We start from the raw sequence: 19,972 nt of genomic DNA, 5'->3' as shown, positions 1-19,972 counted from the left end.
CTTTTCAGATTGTCTTTTCACTCAGTAGTAATACGCATTTAAGATTCCTTCATGTCTTTTCGTGGCTTCATGGCTCGTTTCTTTGCAGTGTGGGATAATATTCCATTGTCTGGATGGACCACAGTTTATTTATCTATTCATTATACTGAAGGACACCTTGGCGGCTTCCAAGTTTTGGCAGTTACGAATAAAGCTGCTGTCAACATCTGTGTGCAAGCTTCTATATGGACATAAGTTTTCACCTCCTTTGGGTAAATACCAAGGAGCATGATTGCTGGATCATATCCTAAGAGTGTGTTTAGTTTTGTCAGAAGCTGCCAAACTGTCTTCCAAAGTGGCTGCACCATTTTTCATTCCCACCATCAATGAGCGAGAGAGTTCCTGTTGCTTCACAACCTCACCAGCATTTGATGATGTCAGTGTTCCAGGTTTTGGCCATTCTAATAGATGTGTAGCGGTGCCTCGTTGTTGTTGAGTTTGCATTTTCCTGATGACATATGATGTTGAGCACCTTTTCATGTGCTTATTTTCCACCTGTACATCTTCTTTGGTGAAATATCAGTTAAGGCCTTTGACCTGTTTTTAATCAGGTTGTTTGTTTTCTTATTGTTGCATCTGAAGAGTCTCTCATGTATTTTGGATACAACTCCTTCATCAGATAGGCGTCTTGCAAATATTTTCTCCCATTTGTGGCTTGTCTTGTCATTTGCTGAACTCGTCTTTCACAGAGCAGACGTTTCTATTCCAGTGAGGCCCAGCTCATCAGTTATTTCGTTCATGGGTCGTGCTTTTGGTGTTGTATTTGAGAAAGTCATTGCCAAACCCAAGGTCACCTAAACTTTCTCCTGTCATACTTTCTATGGTTTTACAGTTTTGCATTTTACATTTAGGTCTATGATCCATTCTGAGTTAATTTTTGTGAAAGATGTAAGCTCTGTGTCTAGATTCTTTTTTTTTTTTTTCTTTTTGCATCTGAATGTCCAGTACTTCAATCCAGGCTGCTACAATCAAAATTCCATAAACTAGGTGGCTTATAGACAACAAATGTTTATTTCTCACAGCTCTAGAGGCTGGAAGTGCAAGGTCATGGCTCTGGTGGATTCAGTGTCTGGTGAGTGCTCGCGTCCTAACCTGCCATCGTCTCCCTGTGTCCTCACACGGTGCGGGGGGTGGGGGAGGGGAGGCTTCTCAGGGATCTCCCAACCTAATCGTCTCCCAAAGGCCTCACCTCTTAATACCATCACTTTGGGGGTCAGGATTTCAGCATATGAACTTTGGGAGGGACACAAACATTCAGTCCATAGCAGGCGCCATTTGTTGAAAAGACCATCTTCTCCATTGAATTGCCTTTACTTCTTTTGTCAAAAATCAGTTGACTGTATTCACATGGGCCTATTCCTGGGCTGTCTGTTCTGTTCCACTGATCTATTGCCTATTCTTTCTCCAAACCACCCTGTCTTGATTACCATAGCTTAATAGTATTGAAGTTGGATAATCGTCCAACTTTGTTCATCTCATCCAACATTGTATTGGCTATTCTGGGTCTTCTGCCTCTCCCTGTAAACTTTAGAATCAGTTTGTTGATAGCCCACACAAAATAACTTGCTGGGATTTTGACTAGGATTACATTGAATCTATAGATAAAGTTGGGAAGAATAGATATCTTGACAGTAGTGAGTCTTTCTATCCTTGAACATGGGATCTCTCTCCATCTGTTTAGTTCTTCTTTGATTTCATTAATCAGTTTTGTAGTTTTTCTCGTGTAGATCTTGTACACATTTTGTTAGAATTATACCTAAGTATTTCATGTTTTGGTACTAATGTAAATGATGCTGTGTTTTTAATTTCAAATTCCATGTGCTCATTGCTGATATATAGGGAAGCAATTGACTCTTGTGTATTAATCTTGCATCCTGCAAACTTACTAGTTCCAGTGGTTTGTTGTTGTTGTTGTTGTTGTTGATTCTTTGGGACTTTCTACGTACATAATCATATCATCTGTAAAGTAAGACAGTTTTATATGTTCCTTCCCAATCTGAATACCTTTTTATTTCTTTTTTCTTGTCGTATTGCATTACCTAAAACTTCAGTATAGTGTTGGAAAAGACTGGTGTGAGGCGACATTTTTGCCTTGTTTCTGATCTTAGAAGAAAAGCATCCACTTTCTCACCAAAAGTATGATGTTAGTTACAGGTTTTTTGTAAGTGCTTGCTGTGGAGTAAATTGTTCATAAGTTGGAACTCTAACCCCTAATGTAACTGTATTTGGAGATAGACCCTTTAGGAGGTAATTAAGGTTAAAGATGTCATAAGGGTGGGTCCCTGATCTGATAGGATTAGTGTCCTTATAGGAAGAGACACCAGAGACATGACTTGCTCTCTCTGCACGGGCACCCATTGAGGCAAGGCCATGTTAACACACAGCAAGATGGTGGCCACATACAAGTCAAGAGAAGAGAGCTCACATAAGAAACCAAACCCTGCTGGACCTTCATCTTAGACTTTCAACCTGCAAACTGTGGAAAATAAATAAATGTCTGTTGTTTAAGCCACCCACTCTGTGATATTTCGTTATGACAGCCGGAGCTAAGACAATGCTCTTTATCAATTTGAGAAAGTTCCCCTCTGTTCCTTGTTTGCTGAGAGTTTTATTATGAATGGGTGTTGGATTTTGTCAAATGCTTTTTCTACGTCTATTGATACGATCATGTGATTTTCTTTTTAAGTCAGTCGGTGCGATGGATTACATTAATTGATTTTCAAATGTGGAACCGTGCGTACCTGAGGTAAATCCTACTTGGTCATGGTGTATAACTCTATTTATACATTGTTGCATTTAATTAGCTAGCATTTTGTTAAGGATTTTTGCATCTGTGTTCATGAGAAATATTGATCTGTAGTTTTCTTTTCTTGTAATGTTATTATTGATTCAACTTCTTTAATAGACATGTCTATTCAGATTGTTTATTTCTTATTTTTTTTTACTTTTTAAAATTGAGGTATAGTTGATTTACAATATTATATTAGTTTCAGGTGTAGAGTATAGTGATTAAAATTTTTATAAATTATAGTCCATTTAAAATTATTATAAAATATTGGCTGTATTCCCTGTGCTGTACAATATATTCTTGTACCTTATCTATTTTATATGTATAGTTTGTACCTCTTAGTGCCCTGCCCATACATAGCCCCTTCCCCCTCCCTATCCCCACTGGTAACCACTGGTTTGTTCTCTGTAGCTGTGAGTGGGCTTCTGTTTTGTTACATTCATTCATTGGTTTTATTTTTCACATTCCACATGTAAGTGATAACATACAGCATGTCTTTCTTGTCTATTTCTTCTTGTATGAGTTTTGGCAGAGTGTATCTTTCAAGGAATTGGTCCATTTCATCTAGATTGTCAAATTTGTGGATGTAGAGTTGTTCACAGTATTTCTTTATTATCCGTTTAATTTCCAGGAGATCAGTAGTGATGGACTCTCTCTCTCTCTCTCTCTTTTTTTTTTCTGATGGAAGTACTGGGAGTTGAACCCAGGACCTTGTACATGCTAAGCATGTGCTCTCCCACTAAAGCTATACCCTTCCCATTCTCTCCTTTCATCTCTGGTATTTGTGTCCTCTCTTTTTTTTCTTAGCCTGGCTAAAGGTTTATCAACTTTATTGATCTGTTCAAAGAACCAACTTTTGGTTTCATTGTCTCTGTTGATTTCCTGTTTTCAATTTCATTTATTTCTGCTCGAACTTTTGTTACGTCTTTTCTTCTGCTTACTTTGAATTTCATTTGCTCTTCTTTTTAAGTTGCCTAAGATGGAAGCTTAAGTTACTGATTTTAAATCTTCTTTTCTGATATGTGCATTCTGTGGAATACATTTTTTTCTAAGCACTGTTTTTATTGCATTCCACAAATTTTGATAAGATTTATTTTCATTTTCATTTAGTTAAAATATTTAAACATTTCTCTTGAGATTTCTTCTTTGACTCATGTGTTAATTGGAAGTATGTTGTTTAATCTCTGTGTATTTTGGGGTTTTCCAGCTATCTCTTCATTTTTCACCTCCAGTTGAATTCCGTTGTGATCTGAGAGCACACTTTGTATGATGTCTCTTCTTATAAATTTGTCAAGATGTGTTTTATGGCCCAGAAGTGCCCTATCTTGGTGAACGTTCACGTGAGCTTGAGGAAAATGTGTATTCTGCTGTCTCTGGGTGAAGTCGTCTATAGATGTCAGTTACATCGAGTTGATTGATGGTGCTTTTCAGTTCAACTGTGTCCTTCCTGGATTTCTGCCTGCTGGGTCTGTCCATTTCTGACAGGTGGATATTGAAGTTTCCACCTGTAATAGTGGATTCGTCTGCTTTTCCTTGCAACTCTATCAGTTTTGCCTCGTGTAGTCTGACACTCCTCTGTTGGGGGTATGCACATTGAGGACTATTACATCTTAGAGAAGTGACCCCCTTATCATGATGTAATGCCCCTGTTTAGTCCTGATAATTTTCCTTGCTCAAGTCAGCTCTGTCTGAAATTAACGCAGCTATTCTTTCTTTTGATTAGTGTTAGCATGGAATACATTCTCCATCCCTTTACTTTTTCTTTTCTTCATTGTGGTAAAATACACAGAACGTAAAATTTACCATTGTTAAGTGTATAGTTTAGTGGCATTAAGTATATTCACAATTTTGTGTAACCCATCACCATCATCCGTTTCCAGAACTTTTTTTTTTATCACAGCCTTCAGTAATCCCAGTGTGTCCCACTTCCTTCAGAGCCCACCGTGTCCCCTGGGCTGGTGCCCACCCTCTTGTTCTTGTCAGCTTTGCTGCCTTGAGCTCTTCAGGAAACTTCTCCAGGATGTCTGGAGCCTGGTAGACCTGGGACCCAGAGGACCTCAGCTATGGCGGGGAGGGTGGTGGGTCTGGGTGATATTGAGGGGGACATTGTGAGGCAGGAGGCCCTGGAGGTTTAAATGGAACACAGGGGCATGGACACGTGTCAAAGTCGGGCTGTTCTCATCTGTGTAGGACGGCACAAACTTGATGTGACCGTATGAAGTAACGGTGATGGCAGTAATTTATGTGAACCATGAAAGGGTGCCCGTGTGTGGTCCTTTACGCCTGAATCTCTTTAGACTCTATGGCGCGTTTTGCCATAAGCCTATTTGATCAGAACACAGCCCCTGCTCTGCTCAAGGAGCATTCCACCTGCTCTCAGCGTTGTCAGAAATGTAAAGGAAATGTCGTCTCTGAACTGACGTTCTTGGGGCTTTTCCAGATGAGGCCTGGCTCCGTGGGACACCAGGGAGGAGGACAATGGTGGGACTTGCCACCCGCATGGTTGAATGGGGGGCTTCTGGTGGGTGGGGAGCCGCCAGGGCCTGGGTGCCCTGTTCCAAGGGGCAGAGGAGGGAGCCAGGCTGGGGTTTTCTCCATCTGAGATGCGCCCACAGACTCCACAGTGGTGTTCACATCTTGTGTTTGGGTTGATGTCCCCAGGTGGGTGTCCAGCAGGCTGACTGGTGGTGTTTCGGCCCTACCCTTGCCATTTATTTCTTTGTCAACAGATTCATTCAGTGTCGAGGCCTTAGATGAGAAACCCTCTCTGCCCCTCACTCTTGGCCCTCATGACACTTCTTTCCGTAAAGATTTTTCTGGTCAAATAAGTTAGGGAACGGCTGTACCTCATATTCCCTGGTTAGGGAGTCACAGTACAGATGACCAAGTTAAAGGCCCTGAGAAGTCCTGCAGTAAAAAAGGAAGAAAGGAAAAAGGAAAGCAGTGTTCAACTTACTGGTTCCCCAACTTATTTGCCCACAGATGTAACATCTGTTAACATCTCGTGGAGCTAATATTTGAAGATGGTAATTTGGGAAGCGTTTGCCTGGTACACACAAAGGCAGACTCCACCAGGCAGAACTGGGGGGTCAGCGTGTGCTATGGGCTGAGTCGTGTCTCCTCAAAATTCATATGCTGAAGTCCTAACCCCGGCTCAGAAGGCGACCTTAATTGGGAATAAGCTTGTTGTAGGTCTAATTAGTTAAGATGAGGTATAAAGTGGTCCTTCATCCGATACGACCGTGTCCTTATTAAAAGGGAAAATTTGGACAGAGACGCACAGGGAGAAGCCATGTGGACATGAAGGCAGAGATGGGGGTGATGCTTTGACAAGCCACAGAGCCCCAGGGATGGCCAGCAAACCCCAGAAGCTACAGAGAGGGCCTGGAAGAGATTCTCCCTCATAGCCTTGGAAGGAACCAACCCTGCCAACACCATGATCTTGACCTCTGGCCTCCAGACCTGTGAAACAATCTGCTTCTGCTGTTTAAGTTGCCCAGTCTGTGGTTCTTTGCTGTGGCGGCCCCAGGACATTAGCACACATGGCTGAGTTATGACTTGAGTTTCTGTCCCAGGGGCTGGGGAGCTGGCGGGCTTCCAAGGAGGGACTTCTGAAAGGCCAGAGTTGGATGTGGGGACAGTGGCACGAGCGTGCGTTTCCCTTGCTGGTGTGGTTGTAAAATCAGCCAGCGATTGCGCCTTTGGAAATAAACCCTTAACAGAAATAACCGAGTTGTTTACGGCAGGCATTTATGAGAAGGGAAATTGGACACATCCCAAATGCCTGCCAATCGAGGAAGCCCTCGGCTCTCCATAGAAGGAACGTTCTCTACTATGAAGATGACAAGTATGTGATCTAGGTCAGAGAGTGGGAATTGTGTGTGAAGTGATGTTAAATATAAAACGCGAAACACAAAGCAGGAACTCACGCGCTGATGGAAGGCACGCCGGGATGCTGGCAAGAGACCACAGGCACTCGGGTGTTCACAAATAGACTTAAACGTTGTCAAGCTCCTGTCTCTGGTCTGGCTACTTCAGACCCTGTTTCTGGAGCCCAGGATGTTCTGAGCCCTGGGCAGGAGTGGGACACGGTCCCCTGAGCTCCGTGCGCCATCCTGTTGGTGGGCGATGGGTACCATCGATGGCCTGCACCCTGGACATCACTCACTCCTGCCCAGCATGGCACACACTTGCCCAAATCCCACAGAGCCAGGGCTCTCCTTACCGGCTAGACCTCACAGGAGACACATGGATCAGGGTGTCGTGGGACGCCACCAGCAAATCACACACACAAAGGTGAAGGTGGCTTCAACTCGCCCTATTGAAACTACACTGCTTACTCCATTTTCTGCCATGAGCATGGATTCTGTTCTTAAAAGCGTTATGATACGCAGGAAAAAAAAAAAAAACCCGCACAACAATCTCGTGTAGAAATGACCATTTTCTACCAAATGGCTTAGGTCCAGATTAAAAAATATAAAAGGACCTCCCCTGTCATTTTAATCAAAGGTAGGGAAAAAAATTTAAGCTCACACACAAAGAAGCAGCCGCTTGATTTAGTGTCAACCAACAGATCCAAGCAAGGGAAGGCGCTGGCGTGGCGGGTGAGTGCGGGGCTGCAGGGCTGTCCCTGCCCTGTGCGCCGGCCCACGTCCTCCAGACCCAAGACTACTTGGGGGGCCGATCGAACTGGGCAGAGAGGACTTACACGGCCTCGGGCTGGTCTCAGAACACCCAAATGTTAATTTACGTGGGAAGTAAAACTGTTGCCGCAGCCAAGTGCGCCTGCTGCCTGCTCAGCCTGTTCCAGAAAGATCTTCATGGGCGGATCTGCCTCGGGGGTGCGGGGATCCAGGAGGGTTGTTTTCATCAAGAGGGGACCTCTGTGCCCGAGCCTTTACCAGAGAGCTAAACAAGGGTTTGGTCCTTTCTTACTAAGGGCCCCCGGCTGGTTTTGGCTGTAAAATGTAGGAAGGCTGTGGACAGGTCCCCGACGTGGGCCCTGGGCTCTGGCAGGCTGTCCGGAATTCAAGCATCTGAGGGAGCAGAGTGCCTGTGTGAGTGTGGACTGCGTCTCCCGGGTTATTCAGCCCCCGGTGTGTCTGTGCCTGGGCTGTGCAAACAGCTCGAAGCCCTGAGAAGCAGAAGCAGGAGCTCCTGGCTTGCACGATTCTGATGCCCGCTCCGTGCCAGGGGCTCCCCACCGGCTGCAGGTGACGATTGTCAGGAAGCCCCGCAGCCCCAGACCCAAGACAAGGGGACAGGGTGAGACTGGACTCTCCCGCCCCTCGTGGCCTCTCCCACCAAAACTAGCTCAGCTCAGTGGGCAGGGGGCAGGCCGGGCAGCTGGCACAGCTTAGGGGAGGCAGGTCCCCAAAGCAGGTGCGATGGGGGATCTGTGGGGGCTGCAGGTAATCCATGTTAGGGGCCAGTTTCAGGTGGCAGCGGGTGGATGGGCAGGCATAGGGGCAGCTCAGAGCCCCGGGGCCAGACCCTGCCCCTGAGGGCCAGCGGGCTGTCTGCGTCCGAGTGGGAGGCGGCGGTCAGAGGCATGGCCACAGGTTGGATAGGGAGGAAAAAGTAAACGGGGGCAGAGAGCCGCTGCCAGCCCACTGCGTCTGCCCGGTGTGATGAGTGGGCTTGGTCAGCCGATGGCCGCAGGCCTGTGGAGGCGCCATCATCCTCTTTGCTGGTGAGGGACTGACCCTTGAATGTCACTGTGGGCCCATGTGCAGCAGGCCAGACCCCAGGCAGCTCCAGAATTAATCTCCCCCTCTCCCTGGCCGTCCTCTCGGGGGTCGTGGTCCCACAGTAGATGAGGTATCTTTCTGAGCTGCCAGCCAGTAAGGACTGAAAAAGTGGTGTTTTGTTTTTTAAATTAGCTTTACTTGAGTTTTAAAATCCCATAACATGCTCAGTGCCTGGGGGCCTCATGATCTGAACATATGATTCTCATCACTTTAAACCTGAGTTCAGCTGCAGGTGTCCCACTGGGCATTGCGTGGCGACCTCAAGGTTTAGAGTGGTCCCTCACCAGGCCTGCCCTCTTCCCGACCCGCCTCCCTGACCTTCACCCCCAGCTTCCTTGCTTCTCCCCCACAACTGCGCTGGACGGCCTTGCTCCAGGTGGCCTTCCTGATCCAGCTGCCAGCTGCCACCTGCCACGCCGTTCACGGATGATCGGAGCATCGGGCAGCGCTGGCTGGCCCCCCTCGGAGGCAGCCCGGGGACCTGCTGCCTCACTGCCGGCCCTGCCTCTCTCTGCTTCTGCATCAGCAGATGGGCATCCCAGCCTATCCAAGTTCAGGGTCAGGGGGTCTGCCAGGCCCTGGTCACAACAGTGCCCTCCTGCTCTGATCAGGGGCCCCACGACTTCAGCCCCACAGGAGACGTTCCACCCACACACACCCCCAACCCCACAGATGACCCCCACCCTTCCACAGACACCCCCCTGACCCCCATCCAGAGAAGCCTTGGGAGGTCACCCTCTCCTGTTGCCCTGCTCTCCAGAGTCTGGCCCCATCCCAGTCTCTCCCCGTCTTCCCAGAAAGCTACCCCTTTCTTGTCCCACTGCCCTGACCGCTGCTGAGGCCCAGCTCCTCTGCTCTCCACGGTCGACCTGTGGTGCCTGTAGGTCAGTCCTTATTCTCACGCTGCAGTCTGGACACTGTGCCTGACACCAGCATCCCAATTGCCTGTGGAGAGTCACTGTGGAGGGCCAGAGACAGACAGATAAATAATTATAATAAAATGGACAAAGTGCCAGGACACACGCAGGGCACAGTGACCAGAGGAGACTGAGCGGACTTCCTGTGGGAGCTGGGAAAGGTTTCTAAGAGGAGATATTTGAACTGGGTCTTGAAGGATGCATAGGAGTTTGCCTGGTGGCGGTGGGGATGAGTTTACGGTACAGACCGGGGCCCTGTGTCTGTATTGTTGACTAAATGATTGTAAGTTTCTGGTGGGCAGATGCTGAATTCTGAGGGAGGACAGTGCTGGTGTTGGCCTCACTGTTGGTTTGTGATGTCCAGGGTGTTGGAGGCCCCCAGCCCACGGCCCGCACGGCACGTGCTTATCAGTGTGCTGGCGCTTCTGTGGGGGCCTCCTTGTGATCAGTGTTAACTGGCAGAGCCACCTGGAAAGGGGCGGCTGCCTGGGGTGGGGGCAGAGAGAGACTAGGGGATAGCAATGACCAAGAGAGAGGCTGCCTTCAGGGATGCAAGAGGTGGGCCAAGGGGCTGGGGTCCAGGAGAGGCGGTCATTGGGGCCGAGCCGCTTCCCTGGGCTCCCACAGCCCGCTGCCTCCCGCTCCGGCCAGCCTTTCCCTCTGGGTGGTCAAGTCAGGGAGAATCCTCTGACCTGTGAGCTGCCCCGGGTGCCGGGCCAAGCTTTCTTGGCAACTTCCACGCATCTTCAGCTGGAAGACTGGACTCGGGTTCCCGGGGATCCATCTGCTCCTCCTTCCAGTCCTGGAGCTGAACCTACTCCAGGCGGCCCATGTTTCCCCTTATGTTTGATGGGCACTGGGGTACAAGTGCCCAGGCGCAGGCCAGTGTGGGGGGGGTGGCCCAGGGGGAGGGCTGCTTTTTCTAGAACTTTCCTTCAGGCTGGGCAGCTGGGCAGGAGGAGCCCTACCCCTGAGGGGCTTCGGAGGTGCCCTCCCCTCCACCAGGCAGGCAGGACTCCGGGAGAGGCCGGCCCGTGTCCCAGAGCAGGCTCTTCTCCAGCCCGAGCACTACTTCTGAGCCCCATTATTGAGCACCTGCTGGATGCCGGGTGCTGCGCCTGCTGCCTTCCTCGTTTCCTCCAGAGTCTGGCTCCTGCCCACCTGGCCCTGCGCTCATCACCCAGCGCCTTCTGCGGAGGAGAAAGCAGAATCTGACGTGGGAGGACATGGGGCAGGGGGGGCAGCCTGTCCGGGATCGTCCATCTGGCTGTTGGCTCTCATTCACTTCATTTCTGCCCATCCTGCCGTGTGCCAGGGAGGATCCGCTCATTCCTGTACTCTGTCTGGACAGCAGCTGGCGGAAGGGCCGTGTGAGTCCCTCTCCACTCCAGGGACAAGTGCACCTTAGGGCCTCTTGATGCCTCACCCGGTGCTGCCCATGCTGGAAGCTTTCCACAAATGTGCCCCCTGGACGCTTGCGACTTCCAGCTGGGGGTCAGGCCTGCACTGTGGGATCGGATTCCGGCACAGGAAGCCTGGACGACCACACAGAGGCGTGTGGAGCTGGTACTTGGCTATCTGTGCCCTCTGGGGGCTAGAGCGCGAAGGAGGGCAGCTCAGGCCTGTAAATGTGACGCGTGGCCCTCCTGAGCAGGAAGCGGACACACGGACCAGGGGTGGGCTGGGCTGGTGAGGACGAGGCCAAAGCAGCCCCAGGCAGGCAGCCACGTGGGGCCTGATTCAGCCCTCACGGCCACCCCGTGAGCCTCTCTTGCTCCTCAGACGGATGGGGAAACTGAGGCTCAGGATGCGACAGAGCAGGATTTGAACCCAGACCTGCATGAAGCCTGTGGCCTTTCCCTGCTCAGTACACAAAATCTCAAGCTAATGTCACGGATCCAAAAAAAAAAAAAAAAAAGTCATCTTTTCTTTACATTTTTCCTTAAAATAACTAAAAGTAGTTTTGAGAACGTAAGCCACGCAGACAGTGAAAAAATCACACGGGACGGAGGATGTACTGTGAACACTGTGTGCCCCCCAGTCTCCCCGCCCCCAAGTCTGGCTGAAGCAGAGCTGTAGCTCCAAGCACAACTATTGATCGTAAAGACCTGGTCATCAAGAAAATGTTCAGTTGGATTTAGTGTATTTTTTTTTTTTCCCTAAGAAAGTGAATAATACATCTTAATGAAGTTTTGGCTCCAAAAGGATGATCGTGAAAAAGCGTTCCCTGTTTAAGATACTGCTCTCCCATCACCCAGAACCCGGACTGACAGGCTCTTGGGCTGTGTGGGCAGCGGGGGGGGTCTGTGTTCTGATGGGGCTGTGCCTCCAGGGCCTCTGCGGAGGGAGGACAGAGGAGGAGCCCGCGGTCAGGGAGCCCCCAGCCCCACTGGCCCCGTGCGCTCAGCCAGAGGTGGCCTTTGTGCCCAGCCGCCCCGGGCGCCTCTTGTCTGGACTGAGACCCTCCCCGAGACATTTCCTATTCTGGCCGTGTCTCACATGTGCTGGGTCTAATGTTTCTAGAAAATGATCTGAAATCAAATTAAACCAAGGGCGGTGACAAGTTGAATGCCGTGGAGGACCTTCTGATGGGCCCCAGGCTCCCTCCGGCCCGTGCCGCACGCCTGCCCCGGACCAGGCGGGCCTGCGGTCTGTGCTCTGGCCTGCTCTGCCCCCCATGCAAGCCTTCCTCCTCTCAAGGCTCAGCATTTGTGGGTTGCCCGCAGGCCCTTTGGATGGACTCGGCAGCGGTAACCCATTCTCCTGGGTTTCTTCCTCTTTGCCTCCCTGGCTGGTCCCTGCCGGTGATGCTGTGGGCGGGTAAATGTGTCCTCTACTGTGGGACCGGCAGCCTCTGCTGTAACGCGGGACACTGTTGGTGTAGGATCCGGGGGAGGGGACCGTCTCCTTCAGCTTTGAACTTAATTATGTGCTGCTTCTCCCTCCCTCCAAAACCTTCAATGAGTCCCCACAGGCTGCACCAGTGTGCTCCACTGTCTGGAGCCGAGCCAGTGCTCATTGCTCTGGGGGGACTCGCTGGGTCTCCTGGACTTGGCTTAAGGCATGGGAGGATGCACGCTCAGAGACCCCCGGACGGCCCCTCGGCCCAGCTGGCCCGTAAGGATGCCGAGGCTGGGGGTCTCGCAGGTGCTGGGATCTGCCAGCTGCTGGGAGAAGGGGCCCCTGTCAGGCTGGTGCCAGGTGGGACGGGCTGGGAGTCATTTGGAGAGGGACGCCCCTTCCTGGCACAGATCTCTGCCTGAGGCCCCATGACTGGGTGGTCGGTGTTCACTGGGGGATTAATCAGCCCTCTGTCTCTGTTTCCCATTTCTTCCCCAGGGGGGCTTTCTCTGTGGTCCGACGCTGTGTCAAGCTCTGCACCGGCCATGAGTACGCAGCCAAGATCATCAACACCAAGAAGCTATCGGCCAGAGGTAGGGGATGGCTGTGCTGGCCGGCGTGGCCGGGCGCAGGGGCCGGAGCCCGTGCTGCGGGATGGGGCTCGGCCTGTGGCTCAGACGTGGGCACAGGGGGATCGGGGTTCGTGGCCACAGTGGGATGCGCACGATGCCTCCAGCCGAATGGGGCGGGGAGGGAGGGGCACCCATGCATCTTCAGATCTGGATTGTACTTTTGCTCTGGTGTAGGGGCTCATGGAGCCTCTACCTCATCTCACCAGGGCTGGAAGGGGAGAGGCATGTGGTTGCCAGGTCAGATAATGTCATTTGCCCAAGAACTGTGGGCCACAGGAGGACTGAGTGACCTGCAGACTTCAGGTGATGGGGTGATGCTTGAGGGGTGGTGTGAATGGCGTTTCCTAACTCAGCCCCTGCAGGTCTTCTGGATGCAGGGATGCTGGGGTGAGCTTGGTGGGCCTGCAGGGCTGGGCGTGGTGCTGGCCCAGAGCTGGCCCTGGGCATGTGACCTCACCCCATCCAGCACCTCCAAAGCCGTTGCCAAGGGACGGCCCATTCTGGGCAGACAGACAGACCCCCGTCCTCCTGGGATCCGATGGTATTCCATTTGGTGGGGGATAGAGTGGGACCTGGGGGCAAGGGACGTGGGGTGAACAACTGTGACAAGGCCGTGGTGGAGGTGCCACCCTGAGCAGGTGACGGCAGAGCTTGAAGTGCAGGCGTGAAGGGTCGGGAACCAATGTGGGTGTGGAGGTGTGGGCTGTCTCAGCGAGGTGGCAGCACGACTACCACCCCCCAGTGCTGTGGGGGGGTCCCAAGGGTCTCTGACCCCTGGGGTCAGACAGGGGGCTGGGTGACCCGCAGGCAGAGAGAGCTGAGCTAAGCGCCTGGCCTGCGGCTCTCCCGCCTCCCGGTACACCTGCGATCCCCATTAGCATCCAGACCCAATCTGAGCTAACTGAGAGGCTCTTCCTCCTGCGAAGAGGCCCTGACAGTAGGCAGCCCTGGCCCGAATCCCTCCCTGCTGTCGGTGCTGAGAACGCCTCCGTGTGTGGGGTCTGCGGATGCCAGCCCAGCAGCCTGTGGGGGCAGCTCAGCCCGCTGTGCGGTTCACTAAGCTGTGTGTAGGTGGTGTTTGGGAGCCTGCTGTGGACCAGGGGCTGAGTGTCTCCAGGGGCGGGCACTCCTCTCCCAGACCGTGCCTGGTAGGGCCAGTCCCAAGCCCTCGTGCCGGCTGCTGGTGCTGGGAGAGGGCACCATGGAGAGGAGTGGTGCGTGAGCCAGGGCAGCCCGGGGGCATGTGTGTCGGGGAAGCTCAGATCTCTCAACTGAACTGTAATAATGATAATAACGCTAAAGCTAGCATTTACTGAGCGCTTGCTGTGTGCACTGAGCCGCCAGAACTCAGGGGAGCTTCCGTGTTCCCTGACATTGGGTGGGCGGCACGGGTGGGACAGCGGTGGTAAGTGTTTTCAGAAGGATGTGCCCACGCATACGAAGTTCCTAAAGCAGGAGGAATGTTCCTTCTCATTCTGTAGTCTCATGCCAGGCCACAGGAAGAGAGAGAGCCCACCTTCAGAGGTCCCCCGGACTAAGTCCCGTAGACTTCAGATGGCCTCTCCCTAGGGGAGACCCTCACTCATCCACCAGGTGTACCCAGCCCCTCCCATGTGCCCAGCACAGAGGACACGGTGGTGAGTGAACACATCCAGATAAGCCACTACAGCCCTGTGTGTGGGTGGGAGCACAGGGGAGGGCACAAGGAAGTTGGATGGGTCTTGAAGGATGAATAGGAGTTTGTGAGACCCAGAAAACCACCTGAGTATGTTTTTGTGGGATCATCCAGCCCCTCTCGAGTAACCTCACACTCCCGTTTATACCCTCAAAGTGTTCTACAAATCAAGAGGATCGAGAGGAGTGGGAGTCTGAAATTCCCGGCGTTCCACAATGACCAGGGTGGGTCGTGGGAGGCGGGGCAGCCAGCCAGGGCTGATCTGGAATTGAAGCAGCTGGCCCTTGCCTGTCTCCCGCAGGACCACTTTCCTGGCCAGGGAATCCAGACACCCTCTGCTTTGCCTCCGCAATTGGGCCTCAGCATTGCCCAGGCCTGTGGAGGTCTCTGCATTCCCCCCATTTAACTCGTTATTATGGACAATTGCAAACGTCTCCAAGTATAGAGAAAATGATAGAATGAGCCCCCAGCTTCAACAGTTACCCACTCTCAGCCAATTTTATTTCATCTGTAACTCTCCCCCGGCTCCTGTCCCCATATCTTGCAGCAGATCCCAGACCCAGACCACCCATCATTTCACCTCTAGTGTTCAGCATGTTTCTCTAACGGAAAAGGATTCTAGAAACAACCAGCCACCTCCCTGTACAGGGGCCTAGGGATGATCTGACCCTCGCCAGCCCCTTGGGCGCTTTCCTAGCTGAGTGGGCAGAGGAGGGGTGAGGGGAGAGGGTTTCAGGTCTTCACACCCCAGGGCCTTTGCACCTGCCTTCTCTCCGGAAATGCTTTTCCTGAACTTTGTACCTGCTTAACTCATGTTGATGGCACTTCCTCAGAGGGGTCTCCCCTGAGCATCCAGTGGGAATCAGAGACCCAAACACCATATGTTTATTTTGTAGCTGTCTCTTCCACCAGACTGGCAGGCTATGCGGGCAGGACTTTCATTCACCACTGTATCGGGCACACCCAGCCCACGCCCTGACAGGTGGTGAACTCTCCATACATGTTTGAATGAATGAATGGATTTGATCGAGTGGGTGTGCAGTCTGTGCCAGAGTCAGGGTAGTCTCCCAGGTGTGAAGCTGGGGTGGGGACTGGGTGGAAGAGGATTTGCTCCAGGGTCAGGTTTGCAGGGGAGGCCCCTGGTCGCTGAGCACCTGAGCATTTGGGAAGTCCAAGTTCAGGAGAATTTCTGTGGTGAAGCCTGGGGTGGCGGGAAAGCGGGGAGAGGAGGCCAGGAGCCTGCTGCTCCTCCCTGAGTCTTGGTGGCCTCCGTGCAGCCTGCATCTGTGTCCTGCAGGATCAGACGTGCTCCAAGTAGGAGCAAGTGTCCTGAAGCCAGACCAGCTCCACCCCCATCACCACGAAGCCCATTACAGGGATGCTTGCCTCAGCTGTCCTGGAAAGTGGGGGTGGAGAGGGGGCTCATGGGTGGGCAGGAAGATGCAGGGGAAGTGCCCTAGAAAGAGAGACAGTCAGGAAGTGGAGGCTGGACCTAGAGGCCGAAGGGGAAGCCCTTCCCTCCACCCCTCCTGCTTCGCTTTCGGTGCAGTGTGGAGAGGCCTCACTTAGCCCTGCAGGGAGTGGTGGTGGTGTCCCCAGGACTGAGGAGACAGGCTTTCAATGATAAAGAAAGCCCCAGGAGGGCGACGCTGGCACTGGACACAGAAAAACTGCCCCACCCGGTAACTGACAGTTCTTGGGGCCATGAGGACACTGCGGACGGCACCCAGCTTATGCTGAGGCTGTAAGAGGTAGATTTTAAAAATTTAATACTTAATTAAATACAGGATTGTGAGACATTCAGAATCTGTGAATGTACTGAATAATTAGAGATTATTAAACTACTGTTAACAAAAGCAGTTAGAGGAAAATGAATTGACGGGGGGAGGGGGAGGGAGATCATCAGGCACATGGGTCTAAAAAGCATTTCTTGTTGTTCCGACCCCCAAGCTCACTGTCAGCACTAAGTGGCTGTTCTCTGGGGCTGATTTGGTGTCTTTGGAGGGCACCCTGTGGCCTGAGCTCCATTAGTGCTCACTGGCTCCACGTGTCCAGGGAGCAGGTGCTGGAGAAGTGACCCCAGGCAGTGGCTGAAGTTGGGGGGAGGAAGGACCTGGCACAGGAACGGGGGCTTAGATGGGTGTTGTGCCCTGACCCTCAGCAGCAATCTTCAAGGGGCTTCTCAGTGGCCCCCACACATGCTCCGAGGTTGGAGGTGGGGGCCCCGTTCCAGACGAGGAAACTGAGTCCCACAGGAACAGAGACTTGTTCGGGAACCCACGGCCCTAATGAGCAGAGCCCAGGTGTGGGGATCACCTCTGAGCTTCCTCCTGCCCCCAGGCTGGTGCCCAGTTCACCCTCAGGGGCCTGTGTGGCCCTTTCTGCCTGGTGGGTGGGGGGGAGGACCCTCCTGTCCAAGGTGTGATGGGGAGGAGCTGTCCTGTCTCTGGGGGTGCTCTGGGGCTGAGCCTGCACCACACGCCCCACACCCAGCCTCCTCCCTTGGGCCAAACCTCCCTTTGCGCATTGGATCCGGGAACCGGGAACCGGGGGCTCTCCTGCTGCAGCGCGACTGCGACTTTCCGGTCCCGCCCCCCCACAACCGGCAAGCGGGAAGACAGCCCGGAGCCAGAGGATAACGGGCCCCGGGAACTGGGTTACCAGAGGACGCGGCGCGGCGCCGCATTGCAGGGGCGGCTGAGCATGCGCGGGCGGGCGCCCCTCCCTCCCCTCCCTCCCCTCCGGTCCCCGTCCCTTCCCTCCCCGGCTCAGGCCCCCTCCCCTCCCTTCTCCGCTCCCCGTCGGGCAGCCCTCCCCCTCCCCCGCCCCCTCCCTAGCAGCTCCTAGCGCCCCAGGGGCGGAGCCAGGCCCTCACTGTATGATGTCCCAATTTCAGATAAATAGTAATTTTTTAGAATAAGTATCTCCAACCCCCCAGCCAGCTTTTCGTGGACCCTGCTCTCAAGTCAGGGCCTCAGGGGATTCTGGGCAGTGGGAGGGGTCTCCCTAGGGACCTGGAGGGTAGGTGGGAGTGGGGATCCCTCCCTTTGCCTCAGGATCAACCTTTATCTGGGCAGACCCATCCCTCCTAGGTTCTGTTTCCAGGACTTGGGTTTATGGGGAGCTGGGGGCACCCTCCTGCAGGTGGGGAGGGAATAAGAGGGAGAGTTGGAGGCCCTTGTGGGCGGGGAGGACCCCCCCATTCCCATCCCAGGGGGAGGATGGGGGAGCAATGAAGGAACCAGGCTGGGGTTGCCAGATTTAGCAGTTAAATTTGAATTTCAGATAGACGAGGAAAAATCTTTAAATGCAAATATGTCCCAAACTGCATAGGACATACTTACACTAGAAACGTGTTTGTTGTTTGTCTGCATTTGGGACACACTTATACTAAAGAATTCTTGTTGCTTATCTGAAATTCAGATTTAACTGGTCATTTTGTGTTTTATCAGACAACGTGAAACAGAGCTGTTGAGAGAAAAGATTTTTGTAATTAATTTTTCAACCATATAGGCTAAGTTGAAGCGTCCCCAAATTGGGGTGAAGGCAGGGAGGAGAAGAAACAGGGTGGAAGCCAGGTTGTGTGGGCAGGGGTCCTGGGGGACATCGCCATCCCCCTCCATGTGCTTGGTGGCCTCACCTGCGAGGTGGAGAGTGTGGGTGGGCAGCTCTGTGACACTCCTGCCCCATGCTTTCAACTTAAGAACTGAACCAAATGAGGGCCTGGTCTGGGTCACCAGTGACTACAGATGGCAGGAGGAGGCTGGTGGGAGGGAGGGGAGCACGCACGTCCCAGAGACCTTGCTGAGTCTGAGAAGGACCCTGATGGGGTGAGCCCTGCACCCACTGGGAGCCGCCCCCTAGCCTGGAAAGCGCGCAGTCTCTGCTCACCCCAAGAGCATATCCAGGCTGTGTGGCTGCGGAAGTGTTGTGGGCTCTGTCTTCGGGGTGGGCTGTGATGAGACCCTACCCCAGGTGTGGGACCTGTTGCTCGGCTCCTGGGGAAGGAAGCAGGAAAGGAGGCGGCCCCTGGTGGGCTCCTGCTGTCACCACACCCTACTGCACTGGAGGGTGATACTGTCCCATTATACAGTTGACATAACTGAGGACTTGAGACAATAGTCATTTTTGTTCACATCACCTCCTTCCCGCTCATTGGTGAGGATGGGAGCCCACCCTAGGGTCATGGGCATGATTGAACATGGGACACCGACCCCGGAAGCTGGGATGGATAGCAGTCTGTACATACAGGCCCAGAGCCTGGGGAGGACCCCATGTGTCACGCAGGCCACGCATGCAGGGTGAACTCGGGGGAGAGTGATCAGTGGAGTGTGAGAGGCAGGCTTTGTAGTGACAGGAGAGTGCGGTGCCCCTGATCCCGGCAGGGTATGTGGTTGGCTCGTTTGAGTAATTCCTCACTGGCAGGAAACTGAGGCCACTGCTTGGGGATAGGCCAGCTCTGCGCCTGGTCTGTCTGGGGAGGAGGGCTGCTTGGTGGGGAGGTGGCGAGTGGAGAGCGATGTGGGGAGGGGAGTTGTGAGGACCTCAGGGCAGCACATCACACAGGGGGCATCAGTTTTAGACCTTACATCATGAAATGTCATGTCTGTTTCAAAGCTGAGCTGTGCCGGGTGTCGGGTGATGATGGCTCTGAGCCTGTAGAGGGCGCCTGTGCGCCCACGGAGGACTAGCTGAAAAGCCATGGAGTCAGGGCTCTGGGGACCACGTGGCCAGCAAACGGCTCAGAGGCTCAGCCGCGGTGTCCAGAGCGGCCGGATGCCCGCTGGCCGAGCTCCCCTGTGCGCGCGGCCCTCTTCAGCGCCCCCAGAGAGCCATTCCTTTGTTCCTGCGAGGTCGTGGCAGCTGCAGGACGCACACAGCCCCCCCCCCTTCCCCGGGCTGGTGTGGCTGCTGGGTGATGCTGGTGGGATAATTGCTGGGTGCCGTGCCGCCTTTTTAAAACAAAACATACACAAGGAGCCACAGTGGGAACTGCCCTTTTCATCGTCAAGGGCTCTCTGCCGGCGCCCACCAGGGCTGCAGCACGATGACAGTGCTGGATCCGGAGCAGGATGGGCGCCCCCAGCCCAAGAGTCAAGCATGGGAGAGTGGGCTGGAGTCAAGCATGTCAGCCCATTGCAGGCTTGAGAAGCCCCCTGGGAAAGACTGTGGGACGTCTGGGCCTCCGTGCCAGCCCCCGGGGTGGTGGCCCAGCTCCACCCCCACCCCAGGCTTTCCTGTGCCCCATCTGAAAGTTGGGGCAATGTTAATAACAGCCCTACCCTGCAGGGAGCCCTTGGCAACTTTCAGGGCCTAAGAAGAGCCAGAGA

The 19,972-nt window shown here is 53.2% G+C and overlaps 2 protein-coding genes across 12 annotated transcripts in view; one reads left to right on the top strand and one right to left on the bottom strand.

Moving 5' to 3' along the window:
- CAMK2B (calcium/calmodulin dependent protein kinase II beta) overlaps positions 1-19,972 on the top strand; it is an 89,332-nt gene that overhangs the window by 18,731 nt on the left and 50,629 nt on the right. For all 11 annotated transcript variants that reach the window (XM_064487733.1, XM_064487734.1, XM_064487736.1 and 8 more), the window contains exon 2: positions 12,834-12,928. In XM_064487733.1, coding sequence (XP_064343803.1) covers positions 12,834-12,928 — 95 coding nt within the window. The remainder of the gene's footprint in view (positions 1-12,833; positions 12,929-19,972) is intronic.
- The window catches only part of OGDH (oxoglutarate dehydrogenase), a 349,301-nt gene that overhangs the window by 287,836 nt on the left and 41,493 nt on the right, over positions 1-19,972 (bottom strand). The window lies entirely within an intron of this gene.

This window comes from Camelus dromedarius, chromosome 7 (genome assembly GCF_036321535.1).
Source record: "Camelus dromedarius isolate mCamDro1 chromosome 7, mCamDro1.pat, whole genome shotgun sequence".
Taxonomy (NCBI): Eukaryota; Metazoa; Chordata; class Mammalia; order Artiodactyla; family Camelidae; genus Camelus; species Camelus dromedarius.
Note: the sequence above shows the minus strand (reverse complement) of the source record. Positions and strands in the feature narration are given on the sequence as shown.